The sequence below is a fragment of the Lucilia sericata genome, unplaced genomic scaffold, assembly GCF_015586225.1.
Source record: "Lucilia sericata isolate MDLA Ls3-8-SP2 unplaced genomic scaffold, ASM1558622v1 Contig000913F_arrow, whole genome shotgun sequence".
NCBI classification, from domain to species: Eukaryota; Metazoa; Arthropoda; class Insecta; order Diptera; family Calliphoridae; genus Lucilia; species Lucilia sericata.
Window position 1 is genome coordinate 16,525 of NW_023994900.1, and position 22,229 is coordinate 38,753.

Sequence of the window (22,229 nt, forward strand, 5' to 3'; positions counted from 1 at the left end):
TCATAACTCAAAGTTCAGACTAGAAATATATTAATTTTTACTCTAATTTTATGTTTGAAGTTCGATAATTAATTTAAAAGTTATTTAAGAAATAGTAATATGTCACAAAAGATCCATTGAAATTTTTCACGAAACGACTTTTTTTGGATTATGACAGTCTTGCAGTAATTGAACGATATACCCAGTAAAAACTTACATTGGAAATTAATAAGCTTTTTTCTATTTCTTCATTCGTGGTAAGGCAAGAACAAGGCCTACCACAAATAACTACTTAAATAAGTACTAACAAATAGGGAGTTAAAAAGTTGTTTTGTTTTAAAAACAAAATTTCTCACACCGAATACGATCCTGGGCTTTTTATTTGTTAGTTCGCTGTAGTACACCACAGCTTAGTTATTTCATTATGCGTCCAAAAATACATTACAAAAGTAAGTGGTTATGTAAGTACATACATATGTGGGTCTACGACCAAACAGAATGATATAATCGAGCTTTTTTGATGCTGATTATAAATAAATTCGAACAAAATTCATTGATTAAAGAACTATTTCCAGAACCGTTTCAAAAAATGAGTGTCGATTTCATAACACTTCCTCAAAACGGTTTCGAAGGTGACAATTTCGAACAAAAGTCATTGGTCTCAATGCCAAAGTAGAACGTGTAAAGGCTATAATCATGCGTTCTAGAACTAGTTGTGGGGCTAATACCTACAGAATTCCTCATAAGTATGTATTATAATATACATAGTAGTAAATATTAAATTAAAAACAAATGACTTATTATTAAAATTAAATGAAAAGTTGTGCAAATACAAAACTAATTTAAAATCTAAATAATTAATAATTATAATTATGAACAGGTAACTTAACTATTTTTAAAAATATATTTATAATAAATATTATTGACTTACTTGGAATTATTTATGTCAAGACAATTTTAATTTAGTTTTTAACTAATAAGCAGTAAACATTATAATAATTTTCATAAGAAATAGACATAATTGTGTAAAATTCTAAATGAAATAAAAATGTTTACATCTTTGCAACAAAACTAATTACTAAAAGCTAAATTTATAAAAAAATATCTTTTAAACTAATTATACAAAAATTTGGCATTAAAATTTTATATAAAGGGAATTTTAAGTTTTGTAATCGGCTAAAGAAATTAATAATATAAGTAAAATTTGATATGATAAGAGACGAATTTTGTTTTGGCATAACTTTTGGAACAAACTATGAAGATTTATTTTAAACTACTTTAAGAATAACATTTTCATTTAGATTTATAATATCTGCGGTAAAGTTAAATATATGTATATTATTTTTTTTATTTTTGTAATTTTCTGGGGGAAATGGCAGTGGTTTATATTTTGTTAAATAATAATAAAAAATAAATTAAATTAAAGAAGATGTTGTCATATAAATATTTTAAAATAAATTTAATAATTAATAAATAAAAAAAAAACATATAAAACCCGAATTAAATTTATTACATGAAAAATACATAATAATTTTTTTATAATTCGAATGCTTTTGTTCCCTTGTATGAAGTTACTTTTTATTTTTTTTGGCTTAAATAGTTAAGATAATTGAAAAGAAATAAAAAAAAATAAATTTTTTCAAAAAATAACTGCAAATAACAACAAATACTTAAATATTATATTGAAATGATAATAAAGAGACATTTCGTTTAAGCAATTGAGGCTGAGAGCATGTAGTTGTATCAACTACATCAACACCATCTAATGGATGATTGAGACTATGCGAATCGTAGCCTAAATCCTGCATTGGAACAACTTCGGGTAACAAATGACGCATATGTGATGATGGAGAACGTCTGTCTTTCATTTGATGCCTAATGATAAAAAAATATTATAATTAATAAATATATATATTCTTTTTGCGCAAATAATAAACACATCTATAAAATATTTTAAGAAAACAAAATTAGAATGGAAAGAACATAAATCTTACGTATTATCTTGGTAGGAATTTAATTGTCTGTCGATAGCACCATGCAATGTTTTATAGAAGAAGGAGAAAATAATATTTAAATATTATTGTAAATCCTTAAGAAATAAAATTAAAATATATTGAAAATAAATATCTATTTAATTTTTTAAAGTTATAGATTTTTGCAATATGTTCTCTGTATTTTAAATTAATTTCAGTTACGCTACAAAATTTGTGTACAAACAATAACTTCCCGAACTTTTCCATACATACATTCGATCAAATAGCAAGTTGCGAGTCAACATTACTGTTGATATGAGACATATCAAGGATTCTACAAATGTAAAACATTTGATTTGTATCAAATTTTCCACTTTTTTCCAAAAACTCCATGACACGATTTATGAGATTCGGATTCAGCGCTGCTCAATCCTTTAGGAAAGTATGCTTTGCTCTGGTTAAAAATTTTTGTAATTTAAGTTGTTCACAAAACTAAAGAAATTCTGAAAGTGCATTATTTTTGACATCGAGGATTTGGTATAAGATCTAACCACTATAATACTATGCAGAGAAATATCACTTAGATCTAAAACAGTTTTCAGATAAAAACACATATAATACTGAACTAGAACTGAACTAGAACTGAACTAGAACTGAACTAGAACTGAACTGAACTAGAACTGAACTAGAACTGAACTAGAACTGAACTAGAACTGAACTAGAACTGAACTAGAACTGAACTAGAACTGAACTAGAACTGAACTAGAACTGAACTACTACTGAACTAGAACTGAACTAGAACTGAACTAGAACTGAACTAGAACTGACTAGAACTGAGACTAGAACTGAAAGAACTAGAACTGAACTACTAGACTTAACTAGAACGAACTAGAACTGAACTAGAACTGAACTAGAACTGACTAGAACTGAACTAGAACTAGAACGACTAGAACTGAACTAGAGACTGAACTAGACTGACTGAACTAGAACTGAAACTAGAACTGAACTAGAACTGAACTAGAACTGAACTAGAACTGAACTAGAACTGAACTAGAACTGAACTAGAACTGAACTAGAACTGAACTACTAGAAACTGAACTAGAACTGAACTAGAACTGAACTAGAACTGAACTAGAACTGAACTAGAACTGAACTAGAACTGAACTAGAACTGAACTAGAACTGAACTAGAACTGACTAGGAACTGAACTAGAACTGAACTAGAACTGAACTAGAACTGAACTAGAACTGAACTAGAACTGTAACTAGAACTGAACTAGAACGTGAACTAGAACTGAACTAGAACTGAACTAGAACTGAACTAGAACTGAACTAGAACTGAACTAGAACTGAACTAGAACTGAACTAGAACTGAACTAGAACTGAACTAGAACTGAACATAGAAACTGAACTAGAACTGAACTAGAACTGAACTAGAACTGAACTAGAACTGAACTAGAACTTGAACTAGAACTGAACTAGAACTGACTAGAACTGACTAGAACTGAACTAGAACTGAACTAGAACTGAACTAGAACTGAACTAGAACTGAACTAGACTGAACTAGAACTGAACTAGAACTAGAACTAGACTGAACTAGAACTGAACTAGAACTGAACTAGAACCTGAACTAGAACTGACTAGAACTGAACTAGACTGAACTAGAACTGAACTAGAACTGAACTAGTGAACTAGAACTGAACTAGAACTGAACTAGAAGTGAACTAGAACTGAACTAGAACTGAACTAGAACTGAACTAGAACTGAACTAGAACTGAACTAGAACTGAACTAGAACTGAACTAGAACTGAACTAGAACTGAACTCGAACTGAACTAGAACTGAACTAGAACTGAACTAGAACTGAACTAGAACTGAACTAGAACTGAACTAGAACTGAACTAGAACTGAACTAGAACTGAACTAGAACTGAACTAGAACTGAACTAGAACTGAACTAGAACTGAACTAGAACTGAACTAGAACTGAACTAGAACTGAACTAGAACTGAACTAGAACTGAACTAGAACTGAACTAGAACTGAACTAGAACTGAACTAGAACTGAACTAGAACTGAACTAGAACTGAACTAGAACTGAACTAAAACTGAACTAGAACTGAACTAGAACTGAACTAGAACTGAATTAGAACTGAACTAGAACTGAACTAGAACTGAAATAGAACTGAACTAGAACTGAAATAGAACTGAACTAGAACTGAACTAGAACTGAACTAGAACTGAACTAGAACTGAACTAGAACTGAACTAGAACTGAACTAGAACTGAACTAGAACTGAACTAGAACTGAACTAGAACTGAACTAGAACTGAACTAGAACTGAACTAGAACTGAACTAGAACTGAACTAGAATTGAACTAGAACTGAACTAGAACTGAACTAGAACTGAACTAGAACTGAACTAGAACTGAACTAGAACTGAACTAGAACTGAACTAGAACTGAACTAGAACTGAACTAGAACTGAACTAGAACTGAACTAGAACTGAACTAGAACTGAACTAGAACTGAACTAGAACTGAACTAGAACTGAACTAGAACTGAACTAGAACTGAACTAGAACTGAACTAGAACTGAACTAGAACTGAACTAGAACTGAACTAGAACTGAACTAGAACTGAACTAGAACTGAACTAGAACTGAACTAGAACTGAACTAGAACTGAACTAGAACTGAACTAGAACTGAACTAGAACTGAACTAGAACTGAACTAGAACTGAACTAGAACTAGAACTGAACTAGAACTGAACTAGAACTGAACTAGAACTGAACTAGAACTGAACTAGAACTGAACTAGAACTGAACTAGAACTGAACTAGAACTGAACTGAACTGAACTGAACTAGAACTGAACTAGAACTAGAACTGAACTAGAACTAGAACTGAACTAGAACTAGAACTGAACTAGAACTGAACTAGAACTGAACTAGAACTGAACTAGAACTGAACTAGAACTGAACTAGAACTGAACTAGAACTGAACTAGAACTGAACTAGAACTGAACTAGAACTGAACTAGAACTGAACTAGAACTGAACTAGAACTGAACTAGAACTGAACTAGAACTGAACTAGAACTGAACTAGAACTGAACTAGAACTGAACTAGAACTGAACTAGAACTGAACTAGAACTGAACTAGAACTGAACTAGAACTGAACTAGAACTGAACTAGAACTGAACTAGAACTGAACTAGAACTGAACTGAACTGAACTGAACTAGAACTGAACTAGAACTGAACTAGAACTAGAACTGAACTAGAACTAGAACTGAACTAGAACTGAACTAGAACTGAACTAGAACTGAACTAGAACTGAACTAGAACTGAACTAGAACTGAACTAGAACTGAACTAGAACCAGAACTAGAACTAAACTAAAACAAGTGTAAAATATCACTTAATCATAAACAGTTTTCAAATAAAAACACATAAATAATGAATTTACCTTTTATGTCGTTTTGCACTAAAACATGCACAACGACATGAACACATTGACGATACATTTGATCCACTAAATGATTGACCATCATGTCCTTCATAACCACTCAATATGGAACCATTCGCAGTTATAACATCACCCTCCAATTTAACCGAACCTTGAAGAGCCTGTTTTTGTTGTTGTTGTAATAATTGAGAAATTATATAAATAGACACAGAATCAGATGGAAAAAAAACACATTATTAGTAAAACGACAGACTTTTTATTAAAATTAAATAAACTAAAAGTCTTTAAAATAAAATGCTTCAACATAAACACAACATAAAGAAAATAGCATCTTGTATACTTGTTGTTAGAAATTAGTAATAATAGTAATAAACAAGTTTTGAAAACAGGAAACGGAAATGTATAAAAGAAAGTAAGTAAAAGTATAATAAGTTTGTTTGAAGGAGGTGGTGGTATTTGTAGTAGAGTATTATGAACTGAAATTTGTTTTGGAATTTATTTATTTGAAAGTGTTTCTCGGTGTAGTAAGTTTTGTATTTAGTTGGAGAAGAAATTTAATTAAAATTAAATTGAAAGAGCATTTTTTAATTATTAATTTTTATATGTATAATTATATAAATGAAAGCTTTCACAAAATTGTATTTAGAGTATGAGAGAGTTAGAAAAAAAATCACCTCGTTTGTCCAAAAATTGGACTTGGTCATAAACTATTTAACGTTTAACACGATTTTTTTGGCCCAAAATATTTATTTTATTTTGATTTTGTGATTTATACATGGATAAAGGAAAAATTTAAAAAAGAACGAAAATATATGTGTTACAATTTTAATTATCAACTTTTTAATACATTTGTTTTGAAAAATTATCAATAAAAGAAATTAAATTTAGCAAAATTGTTGGAAAAAAAAGAGTTTAAAAAATGTGCTTTAACAATTTCATAAGTGCAAACATTTTTTTGAAATTAATTGTATAAAAGTTTAGGTTTTATTTTTAATAGCATCTGATGGGGGAGTATTTTTTATTTGATATAAATAATTTAGGTTAAATTAAAAAAAGGGCCACAACTACTTTAATTTATGACATTTATATTGATAAAATTAAAAAAAATGTTTATAAAATTGATTTTGTATAAAGTTAAGCAATAAATATTTACGAACAATAATTTAAATACAAATGTGTATATTAGGAGAAAAATGTATTAACATGATTGAGAAAAAATAAAATAAATAAAATGTTGTTCTCTAAAAATATTCCTTGATCTCAACATGGTTTCCTTTAGTGAATATATAAATAAGAAAATATTGTTTTTAAGTTTTCAGGATGACCGTGTTAAAAACGAAATTACAACTGCGACGATATACAAATCTTTTGAATTTAGTGAGATAATTGTCTAAAACTAGAACTGAACTAGAACTGACTAGAACTGAACTAGAACTGAACTAGAACTGAACTAGAACTGAACTAGAACTGAACTAGAACTGAACTAGAACTGAACTAGAACTGAAACTAGAATTGAACTAGAACTGAACTAGAACTGAACTAGAACTGAAACTAGAACTGAACTAGAACTGAACTAGAACATGAACTAGAACTGAACTAGAACTGAACTGAACTGAACTAGAACTGAACTAGAACTGAACTAGAACTGACTAGAAATAACTGGAACTAGAACTGAACTAGAACTGAACTAGAACTGAACGATAACTGAACTAAAACTGAACTGACTGAACTAGAACGGAACTAGAACTGAACTAGAACTGAACTAGAACTGAACTAGAACTGAACTAGAACTGAACTAGAACTGAACTAGAACTGAACTAGAACTGAACTAGAACTGACTAGACTGAACTAGAACTGAACTAGAACTGAACTAAACTGAACAGAACTGAACTAGAACTGAACTAGAACTGAACTAGAACTGAACTAGAACCGGATAACTAGAACTGAACTAGAAATGAACTAGAACTGAACTAGAACTGAACTAGAACTGAACTAGAACTGACTAGAACTGAACTAGAACTGAACTATAACTGAACTAAACTGAACTAGAACTGAACTAGAACTGAACTAGAACTGAACTAGAAACTGAACTAGAACTGACTAGACTGAACTAGAACTGAACTAGAACTGAACTAGAACAGTCTAGAACTAGAACTGAACTAGAACTGAACTAGAACTGAACTAGAACTGAACTAGACTGAACTAGAACTGAACTAGAACTGAACTAGAACTGAACTAGAACTGAACTAGAACTGACTAGAACTGAACTAGAACTGAACTAGAACTGAACTAGAACTGAACTAGAACTGAACTAGAACTGAACTAGAACTGAACTAGAACTGAACTAGAACTGAACTAGAACTGAACTAGAACTGAACTAGAACTGAACTAGAACTGAACTAGAACTGAACTAGAACTGAACTAGAACTGAACTAGAACTGAACTGAACTAGAACTGAACTAGAACTGAACTAGAACTGAACTAGAACTGAACTAGAACTGAACTAGAACTGAACTAGAACTGAACTAGAACTGAACTAGAACTGAACTAGAACTGAACTAGAACTGAACTAGAACTGAACTAGAACTGAACTAGAACTGAACTAGAACTGAACTAGAACTGAACTAGAACTGAACTAGAACTGAACTAGAACTGAACTAGAACTGAACTAGAACTGAACTAGAACTGAACTAGAACTGAACTAGAACTGAACTAGAACTGAACTAGAACTGAACTAGAACTGAACTAGAACTGAACTAGAACTGAACTAGAACTGAACTAGAACTGAACTAGAACTGAACTAGAACTGAACTAGAACTGAACTAGAACTGAACTACTGCTAGAACTGAACTAGAACTGAACTAGAACTGAACTAGAACTGAACTAGAACTGAACTAGAACTGAACTAGAACTGAACTAGAACTGAACTAGAACTGAAGTAGAACTGAACTAGAACTGAACTAGAACTGAACTAGAACTGAACTAGAACTGAACTAGAACTGAACTAGAACTGAACTAGAACTGAACTAGAACTGAACTAGAACTGAACTAGAACTGAACTAGAACTGAACTAGAACTGAACTAGAACTGAACTAGAACTGAACTAGAATGAACTAGAACTGAACTAGAACTGAACTAGAACTGAACTAGAACTGAACTAGAACTGAACTAGAACTGAACTAGAACTGAACTAGAACTGAACTAGACTGAACTAGAACTGAACTAGAACTGAACTAGAACTGAACTAGAACTGAACTAGAACTGAACTAGAATTGAACGAGAACTGACTAGAACTGCATTAGAACTGAATTAGAACTGAATTAGAACTGAACTAGAACTGAATTAGAACTGAACTAGAACTGAATTAGAACTGAACTAGAACTGAACTAGATTGTGAATAAGATTATTGACCATATGTGATCAAGATTATGGAGGAGTCTGTAGAATAGATGATAAAATAAAGATATACATATATATCGATAGTCGAGGTTTTGAGAGATACATATGTATATCCCGATGTTGTAGATTAATCTAGATATTTTAATAGAGATCATAAAATAGACGATTAACAAGATTATGGACGATTTTATAATCGGATCTAGAGATGAGATTACAGTTGAAATTATAAATAAGGCGATTAGTCTCTTGTCGAGACGAGATTAAGAGCAAAACTATAGATTTTAGACTATTTAATAACGGAGACTATGGGACAATTTATATACATAAAAAAGTTAATAATTTAGCGATTTACTGGTCCCAAATAGAATATTTTGTAAATATTCTTATTAAATTTACCGACTAAATTCATTAAATCTGGCAAGTACTAGAACAGATCATATAAACATTTTATACACATGCGATTATTAATAAAGAATTAAATATGATATTCATGCCATTAGAAAAGGAAAAAAGAAAAGAAAATTAACTGTATTCATATTTTTTATAAAATTTAAAGGTCATGAAAAATCGAGAACTTTTCCTTAAACTAAGCCAACAAAAAACATTTTAAGCCAATAAATAACAAATACAGGACACATTTACAACAAAAAAAACATAAATTTGCAATCATAGCATTTTTTACAGGGAAAATATATATTTACAGTGGAAATCGTCTCTAAACTTGTTTTAATTACCTGCATTGCTTGGGCCTCATCACGTCGTTCATCCTCTGTATTCATGGTAACAAATCTAAGGACTAAAAGATTTAAGGAGGCAGCGACAATGGCCAAACCAAATAATATGAATATTAAAGCAAACATAACATATTCTGGTTTATTATTAAGGGCATTATCTTTTTGTAAAGCTACCATGTCTCCAAAACCTGCAATGAGAACAAAACCGAAAAAGAAACGAAGACGCATCCATTCCATAAATAGACAGAATCCATTTGAAATAGACAAAGAACAAAAGACAGAAAACAACAAATAAAAAGATGAATTTTATTTTATTTATGACACAAACAAAGAGAAAGCGCATAAAAATGATTTTATTCGGTTTCATACTTATGTATGTATGTACGTACCTATTGTAGTTAAAGTAATAAAACAGTAATATACTGAATCAAAATAGCTCCAACCTTCAAATTTTGAAAATGCCGCAGCACCACCAGCTATCGTCAAGGAGCTAAGCGTTGTAACAACACATATTAAATCTACTTCAGAGGCGACAGTTCGTTTACAATGCAATGATTGTCTCACTGCCTGTATGACAAAACTATAAACCAAATGAATGAACAAACGACAGACAAACGAATAGAAATATTAAAATAATTCATTAAATCGAAGGAATAACATATAAGCTAACCTGCTCAGTCTATTAACTCTTTCTCCAATACTTTGAAACATAACCAGACCCAGTGGTATGCCTACAATTGCATAACACATGGTAAATAATTTGCCACCAACTGTGCTTGGTGTCGAATGACCATAACCTATTGTGGTCAGTACTGTTGTTGCATAGTAGAATGCACCTGTAAACTTCCACTGTTGTCCGGCTTTGTGTGGTTCTGATTTTAATACAACCGTTTCCATTACCTTAAAATCCTCCTGAGAAATATTATATTTCTCTATAATCATATCTTCGACAGCTGCAAAAAAGATTTGTTTTAAATTTAATAAATTCTTATTTTTATTTGAATAGAAATGTTGAAACCCCTTAGATGATGTTGAGCAAGAAACAGTACTTTAAAATAGGAGAAGGTAGAAAAGTTTAAAGTTGTGTGGAAGTTATTTATATATAAACCCTATAACCGAACCCGAACATTCTATAAACTAAAGCTGAACTGATCTAGAACAGAACTAAAACGAAACTAGAACGGAACTAGAACAGAACTAGAACTGAACTAGAACAGAACTAGAACAGAACTAGAACAGAACTAGAACTGAACTAGAACTGAACTAGAACTGAACTAGAACTGAACTAGAACTGAACTAGAACTGAACTAGAACTGAACTAGAACAGAACTAGAACTGAACTAGAACAGAACTAGAACAGAACTAGAACAGAACTAGAACAGAACTAGAACAGAACTAGAACAGAACTAGAACAGAACTAGAACAGAACTAGAACAGAACTAGAACAGAACTAGAACAGAACTAGAACAGAACTAGAACTGAACTAGAACTGAACTAGAACTGAACTAGAACTGAACTAGAACTAGACTGAACTAGAACTGAACTAGAACTGAACTAGAACTGAACTAGAACTGAACTAGAACTGAACTAGAACTGAACTGAACTAGAACTGAACTAGAACTGAACTAGAACTGAACTAGAACTGAACTAGAACTGAACTAGAACTGAACTAGAACTGAACTAGAACTGAACTAGAACTGAACTAGAACTGAACTAGAACTGAACTAGAACTGAACTAGAACTGAACTAGAACTGAACTAGAACTGAACTAGAACTGAACTAGAACTGAACTAGAACTGAACTAGAACTGAACTAGAACTGAACTAGAACTGAACTAGAACTGAACTAGAACTGAACTAGAACTGAACTAGAACTGAACTAGAACAGAACTAGAACAGAACTAGAACAGAACTAGAACAGAACTAGAACAGAACTAGAACAGAACTAGAACAGAACTAGAACAGAACTAGAACAGAACTAGAACAGAACTAGAACAGAACTAGAACAGAACTAGAACAGAACTAGAACAGAACTAGAATAGAACTAGAACAGAATAAGAACAGAACTAGAACAGAACTAGAACAGAAACTAGAACAGAAACTAGAACAGAACTAGAACAGAACTAGAACAGAACTAGAACAGAAACTAGAACAGGAACTAGAACAGAACTAGAACAGAACTAGAACAGAACTAGAACAGAATAGAACAGAACTAGAACAGAACTAGAACAGAACTAGAACAGAACTAGAACAGAACTAGAACAGAACTAGAACAGAACTAGAACAGAACTAGAACAGAACTAGAACAGAACTGAACAGAACTAGAACAGAACTAGAACAGAACTAGAACAGAACTAGAACAGAACTAGAACAGAACTAGAACAGAACTAGAACAGAACTAGAACAGAACTAGAACAGAACTAGAACAGAACTAGAACGAAACTAGAGCAGAACTAGAACAGAACTAGAACAGAACTAGAACAGAACTAGAACAGAACTAGAACAGAACTAGAACAGAACTAGAACAGAACTCAGAACTAGAACAGAACTAGAACAGAACTAGAACATAACTAGAACATAACTAGAACAGAACTAGAACTAGAACAGAACTAGAACTAGAACAGAACTAGAACAGAACTAGAACAGAACTAGAACAGAACTAGAACAGAACTAGAACCGAACTAGAACAGAACTAGAACAGAACTAGTACAGAACTAGAACAGAACTAGAACAGAACTAGAACAGAACTAGAACGAACTAGAACAGAACTAGAACAGAACTAGAACAGAACTAGAACAGAACTAGAACAGAACTAGAACAGAACTAGAACAGAACTAGAACAGAACTAGAACAGAACTAGAACAGAACTAGAACAGAACTAGAACAGAACTAGAACAGAACTAGAACAGAACTAGAACAGAACTAGAACAGAAACTAGAACAGAACTAGAACAGAACTAGAACAGAACTAGAACAGAACTAGAACAGAACTAGAACAGAACTAGAACAGAACTAGAACAGAACTAGAACAGAACTAGAACAGAACTAGAACAGAACTAGAACAGAACTAGAACAGAACTAGAACCAGAACTAGAACAGAACTAGAACAGAACTAGAACAGAACTAGAACGAACTAGAACAGAACTAGAACAGAACTAGAACAGAACTAGAACAGAACTAGAACAGAACTAGAACAGAACTAGAACAGAACTAGAACAGAAACTAGAAACAGAACTAGAACAGAACTAGAACAGAACTAGACAGAACTAGAACAGAACTAGAACAGAACTAGAACAGAACTAGAACAGAACTAGAACAGAACTAGAACAGAACTAGAAACTAGAACAGAACTAGAACAGAACTAGAACAGAACTAGAACAGAACTAGAACAGAACTAGAACAGAACTAGAACAGAACTAGAACAGAACTAGAACAGAACTAGAACAGAACTAGAACAGAATAGAACAGAACTAGAACAGAACTAGAACAGAACTAAGAACAGAACTAGAACAGAACTAGAACAGAACTAGAACAGAACTAGAACAGAACTAGAACAGAACTAGAACAGAACTAGAACTAGAACAGAACTAGAACAGAACTAGAAACAGAACTAGAACAGAACTAGAACAGAACTAGAACAGAACTAGAACAGAACTAGAACAAAGCTAGAACACAACTAGAACAGAACTAGAACTCAACTAGAAGTGAACTGGAACTGAACTAGAGTAGTATTGAATATCATACTGTAGACTAATGAAAAGTAGAAGAATTTAAGAACTCTATTCAGAATACATATTTTATCTTACCTTGTAAAGCTTCACAGCGTAATTTTTCCGTTTCCGATTCTAGTGCATCAAATACAGCGGCTCCAACTAATAAATAAGTAAATGTACACACGATCAATGATATCGTGCGAACATTTTGTTTCTTCATTCTTCATTTAGAAGAAGAATTTTAGTTGTTTTTGGTATATTGACAATAAACGTTCTTTCAAACACACAATTTTACAAATATGCATAACTTTAGTTTTTCTTTTCGAATTTTACAGTTTTCTTCGAAATGTTTTTCTTAGATTCTATCACAACACAAAATCATATGCATAAAATAGGGAATCGCTTTTTTTTTGGTTGCAAATTTCGTTTTTAATTTCTTCGTATTTCGTTTTATAAACACAATCAGGATGCAAACATTGGTGGCACACTTTGTTACTTTTGGGGGAAGTGAGTATATTCAATTTTTGGCACAATTGAAGAATATTTTGCGTAGTTAGGAAGAGTTTGTTTATTCTATTTTCACAATATCACTTTGCTGTCTTTGACATTTTATTTAAACGGTTTCATGGTTAGGAACGGCGATAGAAGTGATATAAACGATTTACAATTTGTTGAAAATAGATATTTTTTTGTTTTATAAATGGACATGATTTTAATATTAAACATGTAAAATCACAATATTTCAGACATTTGGAACAGAGTTACATTTACTAATTTTGGTTTATAATTGTTTTATTATTTTTGGTTTTTATTTATTTTACTTTTGTAGTTGACTGGTTTTTTAATTAAGTTAAACTGTTAGTAATAAATAATTGTTATAGAATTTTTAAGATTGGTTTCTATACCCCTAATATTTCTTTTTATTAAGGGTATATAAATCTATATTTATTATTTTAATTTAGTTATTAAATAGTTGAAAAAACACGAAATACACAGGGAATTTTCCAGTTAATTGGTTAAATAAAATAGTAGAAATTTAAAAAAATATAAATTACAGTAATTTTTAATTAAAAGTCATTAGTCAGCCTAATGCTTCTGCTATTTAAGGTTATATGTAACAAATTGACTATACAAAATATCGCATACTAAATTCTTTTTCTAAACTTTAAATCATAATAGAAGAGTTAAGAGACTATTCCATGGAGTAGTCAATGGAATAGTGAATAGACTAATCGAAAGAATAGTCAACAGACTAGTCAATAGGCCAGTCAACAGTATAGTCATTAGACTAGTCAATAGACTACACTAGTCAATATTCTAGCCAATAGACCAGCCCATAAACTTTTCAATAGATTTATCAATAGACTAATCTACTGGATATTCTATGGTGCAATCAATAAGCTAATCCACGGACAAGTTAATAGATTAGTCCATAGACAAATCAAAAGATTACACCATACACTAGACAGTATATTTGTCCGTAGACTAGTCAACAGTCTATTCAATAGATTAATCCCTATACAAGTCAATAGATTATACCATAGACTAGATAGTAGTTTATTCCATAGACTAGACCATGGACTAGACAATAGATTAGTCCATAGGCTACTCCGTATACAAGTCAATAGATTAGACCATAGACTAGACAGTAGATTAGTACATAGACTAGACAGTAGATTAGTCCATAGACAAGTCAAGAGACTTGTCCATAGACCAGTTAATAGATTAGTCCATATACTAGACACCAAACTAATCCATAGAGTAGGCAATAGACCAGTCCACAGACTTGTCAATAGAATAGTCAATAGACTATTCAGCAGACTTATCAATAGATTAATCTACTGTCTAGTCTATGGTGTAATCATTAGACTAGTCCATAGACAAGTCAAGAGACTAGTCAATAAATTTGACCATTGACTAGTCCATAGACTAGTCACCAGTCTAGTTAATAGACTAGTTCATAGCCAAGTCAATAGATTATACCATAGACTAAACAGTAGATTAATCCATAGACTAGTCAATAGACTATTCCATAAACAATAGATTACACCATAGACTAAACAGTAGATTCGTCCACAGACTAGTCAATAGACTATTCCTTAAACTAGTCCAGAGACCCTTAAATAGACTATTCCATAAATTAGTCCATAGACTAGTCAATAGACTAATTAACATACTAGTCTATAGACTAGTTAACACATTTGTCAATAGACAAACAAACTCAAATTTCAAGCTATAATATTGCTATTTAGGACTCAAAACAGTTTAGTAATTTTGATACGATAAGTTTTTTGAAGTGTTACTACTGGTATGACAACATCAAACGTATAAAAAGTTCAGCAATAAAAACGTTTCACAATCATGTCATATTAATGTTAGGCATATTAACAGATAAAAAGATTATACAAAAATTGGATAAAAATTAAACGAATTTGTGATTGAATTTTCGTCATACACAAAATTTTATTTGACTTATCAACGCTTTATGTATAAAAAGTTTTTTTTTTATTACTGACGCTGTCATAAGTCAAGTAGTAGTATGTTGAATGTTTGAATTGCATCCAATCCTATTGAATGTATGAATGAATATCTTTATAAGGAAACAAAAATCGTAGGATTGTTTTACAAGCCTCAAAGGATTTAGATAAAAAGGAAAGAGGAAAAACATTTAAGCTGCTTAGAGGTTTTCATTCTATGAAACATATACAAACATACATATGTATGTGAACATACATATAAACATAGATTTAAACATATTTTTATGCAAACATTATAAACCCAACAAATATTAAAAGTTAAAGTAAACTTTAATATTATTTAAATTGTATTTTTAAATTGTTTACTTTTAAAACTTCAATTCCATTAAGCTTTAAAAACACCATTAATATAATCTATAAATAATTGTTTGCTGGGTAGCGAATCGATTACATTCACACTGCACTCGTAAAAATAAAAATACATATTCAGTTTAAATTTTTTGCATTTATATTTTTAAATTGCGAAAAACACGAGCGAATACACATTAATTCAAGAATCATAAAATATTTGAATTGTAAACATAAATTTTATCACATAATATCGTTATATTTTTATATATGCATCACCATTAGGTAAAGTAAAGAAAGACAGACAGTATGTACAATATTTGCCAAAAGTAAAGGATCAATATTATCAATGTTAAAAGAAACATATTGTAAATAAAAGTATAAAACCACAAAGTATGACTTTCTCTCTTTATGGACAGTGATAAAAGATGTTAAAATGTATTTTTTTATTATTACAATAACATATATTTATTTACAATATGCCTGTTTGTAGGAATTGGAACTTTTGTCAATATTTTTAAAAACGAATATTCGTGAATATTCTCAAAAATGTACATCATTTTCGGAAGACTTCTTAAAACTCGAAAAATAGTAAAAAGGGCTAAATTTGACCGAATCAATGCTATCCGGGTAAACAGTCCCTAATCAAAAATTTCAATACATTTCTAGATGGAGTTTTATAATGTCCAAAAAATGAGGATAATAAATATTACTTCGGTTCAGGTGCTAATTCACAAACACGACTGGATATCAATAAATGTTGCTAAATGATTAAATGAGAGGCAGGTGTCTCTCATATTAATGCGGGCGCTATCGCAAGATTCTAGATACAAGATTCGTTTAAGTTTTATTAAGAGTTATTCTCTGTGACATATGTATGTATGAGTAAGTGATCTATGTGGGCACTGAAGTGATCACGATCTCAAAGTCAAAAGACTAATCAATGTAGTAGTTAAATGATTAGTCAATATGATGGTCCTATCAAGACTGAAAACGAAGAATTGAATAATAAAAATATTTATTAAAGATTGACTGTTGTTATACCAATAATATTTAAGATTCTTTCTTAATTCTAAAGATAAATTCTATTTCAATTTAAAATTTTCAAACGTGTGAAGTGAAAGGAATCATTATAAATTTGCAATTTAAATTACTTTAAACGACAAGTGAAAGAAATCGTTATAAATTTGCACTTTAAATACCTTTAAACAACATAAGTAGTATTTTTGAAAAGTAGCGCCATATTAAAAATTACTATTAAATCATTTAATATTTTTGTAATTTATTATATACACTGTTTAAAGAAAAAATCTTTGTTTCCTCAAATTGAAAATAATCAAATTTAGTATTAATTGAATTTTCGCTCGTTTTTTAAGGAAATATAAAATTCAAAAATATTTTAACTTTAATTTTTTACCAGTAGGTAGGAAAAAACGGAGTAAGAAAAAAAAATTGGAAATTTGTTAAGTCTGTGTCTGTGTATTTTCCAATATACAAGTGTTGAAAGAGAGACACACAGGAAATAAAACAACGACTTATGTATGAGATTTAGTATTTTTAACGCAGCAACATGCTGAATAATTAATGCCGCCATAGCATCTACATCCACACAGTATTTGTTCGCATAAGTGTGTAAGGACATGTAAGTACATAGAAATATTAACATTAGGGGGGTTGTTCAGTAAAGTGTAGGTGCCGGAATTGAAATGGAACTGAATTGCAAAATTCTTAGAACATCGGACGATAATACATTCATTGAAAAGGAGCGCTCAACAAGCCTATCCTCCTATCAACATAAACCAACCTAATTGTAATGAAAATATATCATTTTTATAATACCATTTTAAAAAGTTGTGTTTTCCGCAAATAAGGATTTGTCAGCCGCATCCATATCTGTGTGTGTGCTCAGCTAGCAAAACTGAACTAATCATTAAACTTAGATGATAAAAGAAACCCGAAAAAACTTAAGATGAAAACGAAAATAGGAACATGAAACGTTCATACACTTTAAGGAACATCAAAACTTTTACATATTTGTAAGGTTTTCTGCCAATATGGACTGCTTCGAGGTCAGATGGCTCGGCTCGACTGAATTCTCCAAATGGATTAAAAAAAAACTCTTCTCTAGGAAACCATATCAGCATAGAAATGAAAGTAGCGCCATCTCATTTAGGTTTTCTGGTTTGATAAAGTAGTACTATCTGAACTTTCGGAGGGGACCGTCATTCTATTGCCGAAAAAGAGTAACCTAAGTCAAGTGCAGAAACTAGAGAGCCATCACACTCCTCAGCATGGTTAATCATTGTTATTGTAGTTTCATAGCGGACACCAGTACTCTTCAACATCGTGCTCGATGCTGTCATGTCAAAAGTATCTCAAAACCACGGACGAATATCATGGAGTTTTCACGGACGATATATGCCTATACGCCCCAGGCACTCCTACTTATACGGAATGAAGCATGAAATGGAATAATTCGCAGTCGCACAGTCGCTAGATAGGAGAAGGATATAAGATATCATACATGTATCGATTTGTCACTTAAAGACACGAAAAGTCTAAAGAAAGAGTATGCAGGTTAACGACATTTCCTACAAAATTCGAATAAAAGTTGTAGGAGGATGACCACCCTAATTGGCATATGAATAGTTATAAATGTATGTATGTGTGGGTATATATGTTCGTGTTGTTTGTGGCATTAACACAGTAACCAATAAACATGGCTAAATAAATGGACATAAATGGAAACAACTGCAAGTGAGTCAAGATAAACCTATTTCATACACATACAAACGCCCATACATTGAAGTATGTAATGAAATTTTTTTATATGTATATTTTTCACCATGGGTTTTAAAAATATACTTCCTTGAACCTAAAAATAAGTGGAGAATGTAAGAAGGGTTGCCAATTATTTAAAAAAGAATTGGCAAACAATATTCAAACAATTAAAATGCTTGGGAAAGTGAAGTATTTTTTATATTGTTAAAAAATTCAAAATGTGGACTTTAATGTTTCCATTATAAACTATTTTTAGTTACGAAAAACTAATAATTTTCTGGGTTAATATAGGTTTAAAGGATCTCAACTATAGTTTGTTAAATTTTTAGGTTTAATTTATCGAAATCACACAGTTACAAAGTGGAATATATAATTTCATATTCGATTCGAGCCAGCTACAGTTGGTCAGACTTTCCAAAATATGGCTTCAGTGTATGTTACAAGTCCACATCAGCCAAAACTATAATAAATTTGTTTGGTTATGGCGGGGAAAGAAATGTCCAACAACCGAAAGAAAAGGAATTCAACCTCAGTTTTATTAGAAATAGTACGCTGATCATTCAAAAACTCTTACGGATACTGGCATGAAGATATTCCTCTATAAGTTTAGTCTTCGTTAGATTGCATTTAATCTCCAGACAATTAATATCTTCGTGCGCAGTCTTGTATTTATCAAGGCTTTCGCCATAATAACTTCGAAATATCTTCCCAATTGTACGCCCCCCTTGTTACACTATATCTATGTTATGGGCTTTTCGGCATAAGAGCAAATCGATAAATGAAATTACTAACGAATGGGTAATTAAAGGATTGTACTTGGATGAAACTGAAGTCTCGAACATTAACGAATAACCAGAATTGTCCCGGATTGAACTTAAACACACAATCTAGATTATGTAAAGTGGCTGCGTCCATAAAACTCTCTTATACGAAGAGCCAGGAAATGGCTCTTCGACATGGTAGCCATTGCATGCTATTTCATGGTGCACTCGCCTGGTGGAATACTTTACGAAAAGATACTCTGCATAAAATTTAAAGGTATTCTTTGTAGCATTAATGCCCTTCATATCACTCCATCTAAGGCTATATCCTGATGAATTAGTCACACATTGACCTAATATGCCTTTAACTCGACGATTATATTCAAGATAACAACCGTTAGGTAGAAATCGCGCACAACATTGATTACCGCTCTACCAAAAACTCATTTGATAAAAGATTTTCGTGCTGATCGAATACGATCCAAATGAAATAGAATCAATTCTCCTTGATGGATAAAACAAAGAATGTCGGCAGCCAAGACACCCTAAACCTTATAAATGAATTTTATACATCAAACTTGGTCCTGGAATGACGGAAATCCCTTAACGAAATGGCTAAACATTCCATAATAGGACTGTACTAGATTTTAGAGTTACTTTGCTATCTAGCTGTACGAGCTTGCTTACTAAGGTGGTCAATTGAGGGTATCCGTAGAACGGCGAAGATAATATGGCCCAGAGATGCTAGCTGACAACTGGCACCTTGGGCTTTACGGTAGAAGACTTCTACAGAAGACCTTAAGACTAAAAGGACATCTCTTTCTTTGTTAATTTCCGAGCCAAGTGGAACACGTATTCATAACGCTAGGCCGTTATTTTCAACTTAAATGTTGATTACAATTGAATAACTAAAATATTAAAGGAACATCATTCTTATTACATTCCTGAAGAACGATAATAAGCAAAAAATAGTTAAATTGGCAACCTTTACAAAAAAAAAGCAACTGCACTACTAGTTTACTAACAGCAGCAATAGTGGCGAAACTATTTATGTATGTACATTTATATGTCATTCAAGAAAAGGAACAAGGGAGTACAAAGAGACGTAGAGAGTTGAGTTTAAAATAAAATGAAGTCATTTTTTGTTGTTGTTGTCGTTTTTGTTGAACTGGTTCGTAGAGTGTTAATTTTTTTCGTGTATAATTTTAGAGCAGCTACCTAATATTTTATGATAAAAAAAGTAATAATAGATACTATTTAATGCATTAAAAAATTATAGTACAAGAAAAACATGTTAAATAACTAACTAAAAGAAAGGAAAAGAATTTACTTAGAAGGCTTTTAATTTATATATTTTTACGGTATTAATTAACAACAAAAGGACCCAAGAGAGTGAGTCGGTTGTACAGACATACATACATAGAAAGTAATGTGTGTGTGTGTTTCTATTTAGTTGTTACGAGTGTGTTAGTAAATGACTGAGAGGATAATAAATTGTTTTATATTTATCATTATGACACTAATTCATATGGAATGTTTTTGTTGTAATTTGTTGTTTAACAAATGACACTGACAATGGCCACCATATTCCAGTTCTTTAGTTTTTCATTTCCTTTTTTTTCTATTAGTTACTTTCTTTGTGAATGTTTTTTAATTCCAATAAGTATTTCTTCAATTTTGTATAAATATTAAAAAAAAAAACAATCTTTATATTCAGACATATTAATAAATATGTACATAATAGTACTAGTCAAAATACATACATATGTACATAAGTAAGTCCATCCGTCTGTCTGCTTATCTGTCGGTTTTTTATGTTTTCACTTATATAGACTTTAAATAAAAGAAAAGTAGATAAATGATAAGAAACAAAAAAAAATAGATAAAAAAAAAAACGAAAACACTACAATACACTTGGAAATAAAGAGCAACAGCAAAAATCATGTACGCGTATGTATGTATGTGGCAATAGACAACGAACGAGCGAGCGACATTATGTAAAGGCCAACAAAAAGTAGCAGCAGCAAAAAAAAGGATAACACTTTTTCACTCTATTCACTTTTTATTTGAATTTTTTCAGCACTTGATTATTTCCTTTTCATTTTTCAATTTATCAAAATAAATTAACATTTTCTTGTATTTTTTCTATTTCTTTTTATAAATTTGGCAGATTATTTCTTAAAATTTCGGAAGTTGTAATACAGCGTTTCTATTTTTTTCTACTTTTTCACTTTTAACTGTATAATATAAAAAAAATTGTATTCCTTTTTTTTCTGGGAATGTGCTTGTGCTTTAATTTTTCTTGCTCCGTGTTTCGTGTTGGTCGTGGAATTTATTTTTGTTGTGTATTGTGTTGCACGCGCGTTCAAATTTTAATAAGCCTGATGACGACGAAAACACCGAGGTTTCTCCTTCACTAAAGGAGAAAATCTAATATCCTGTCAAACAAAATGAGCGTTATTTAAAGGGAGCATAATGCCAGATGTTGATTTTGAGAGAGAAAAAGAGGGTGAATTAACTGCCAAATTGCAAATAAAAGAGAGCTTAACGGTAAAAAATAAATGGCAACGCGAAACAATGACTTTGTTTTGACATAAACAACGCGTTGCC

At 31.2% G+C, this 22,229-nt stretch overlaps 1 protein-coding gene across 3 annotated transcripts; it reads right to left on the reverse strand.

Annotated features, from left to right (window-relative positions):
* Window positions 1-1,432: 1,432 nt before the first annotated feature.
* Window positions 1,433-22,012, reverse strand: LOC119609017 (two pore potassium channel protein sup-9). 3 transcript variants are annotated; one of them, XM_037963686.1, is made up of 8 exons: window positions 21,568-22,012; window positions 13,346-14,085; window positions 10,212-10,494; window positions 9,931-10,121; window positions 9,542-9,729; window positions 5,409-5,569; window positions 1,974-2,000; window positions 1,433-1,854 (listed from the first exon to the last, which is right to left on the reverse strand). In XM_037963686.1, the coding sequence occupies exons 2-8, from the start codon at window positions 13,470-13,472 to the stop codon at window positions 1,650-1,652; spliced, it is 1,182 nt and encodes a 393-aa protein (XP_037819614.1). In that variant the 5' UTR covers window positions 13,473-14,085; window positions 21,568-22,012; the 3' UTR covers window positions 1,433-1,649. The 3 variants fall into 3 exon arrangements, with proteins under 3 accessions (XP_037819614.1, XP_037819611.1, XP_037819612.1); XM_037963683.1 differs by having other exon boundaries at window positions 13,346-14,107; XM_037963684.1 differs by lacking the exon at window positions 21,568-22,012 and adding an exon at window positions 21,532-21,565 and having other exon boundaries at window positions 13,346-14,107.
* Between the last annotated feature and the right edge of the window lie 217 nt (window positions 22,013-22,229).

Bases quoted from the DNA above. Each gene is read 5' to 3' on its own strand.
- LOC119609017 (XM_037963686.1), bottom strand. From the start codon at position 13,472: ATGAAGAAACAAAATGTTCGCACGATATCATTGATCGTGTGTACATTT. The intron at 5,570-9,541 runs GTAATTAAAACA...CAACAAAAACAG, and splicing joins ATGAGGCCCAAGCAATGCAG to GCTCTTCAAGGTTCGGTTAA. The intron at 1,855-1,973 runs GTAAGATTTATG...TTTTATCATTAG, and splicing joins AATTCCTACCAAGATAATAC to GCATCAAATGAAAGACAGAC.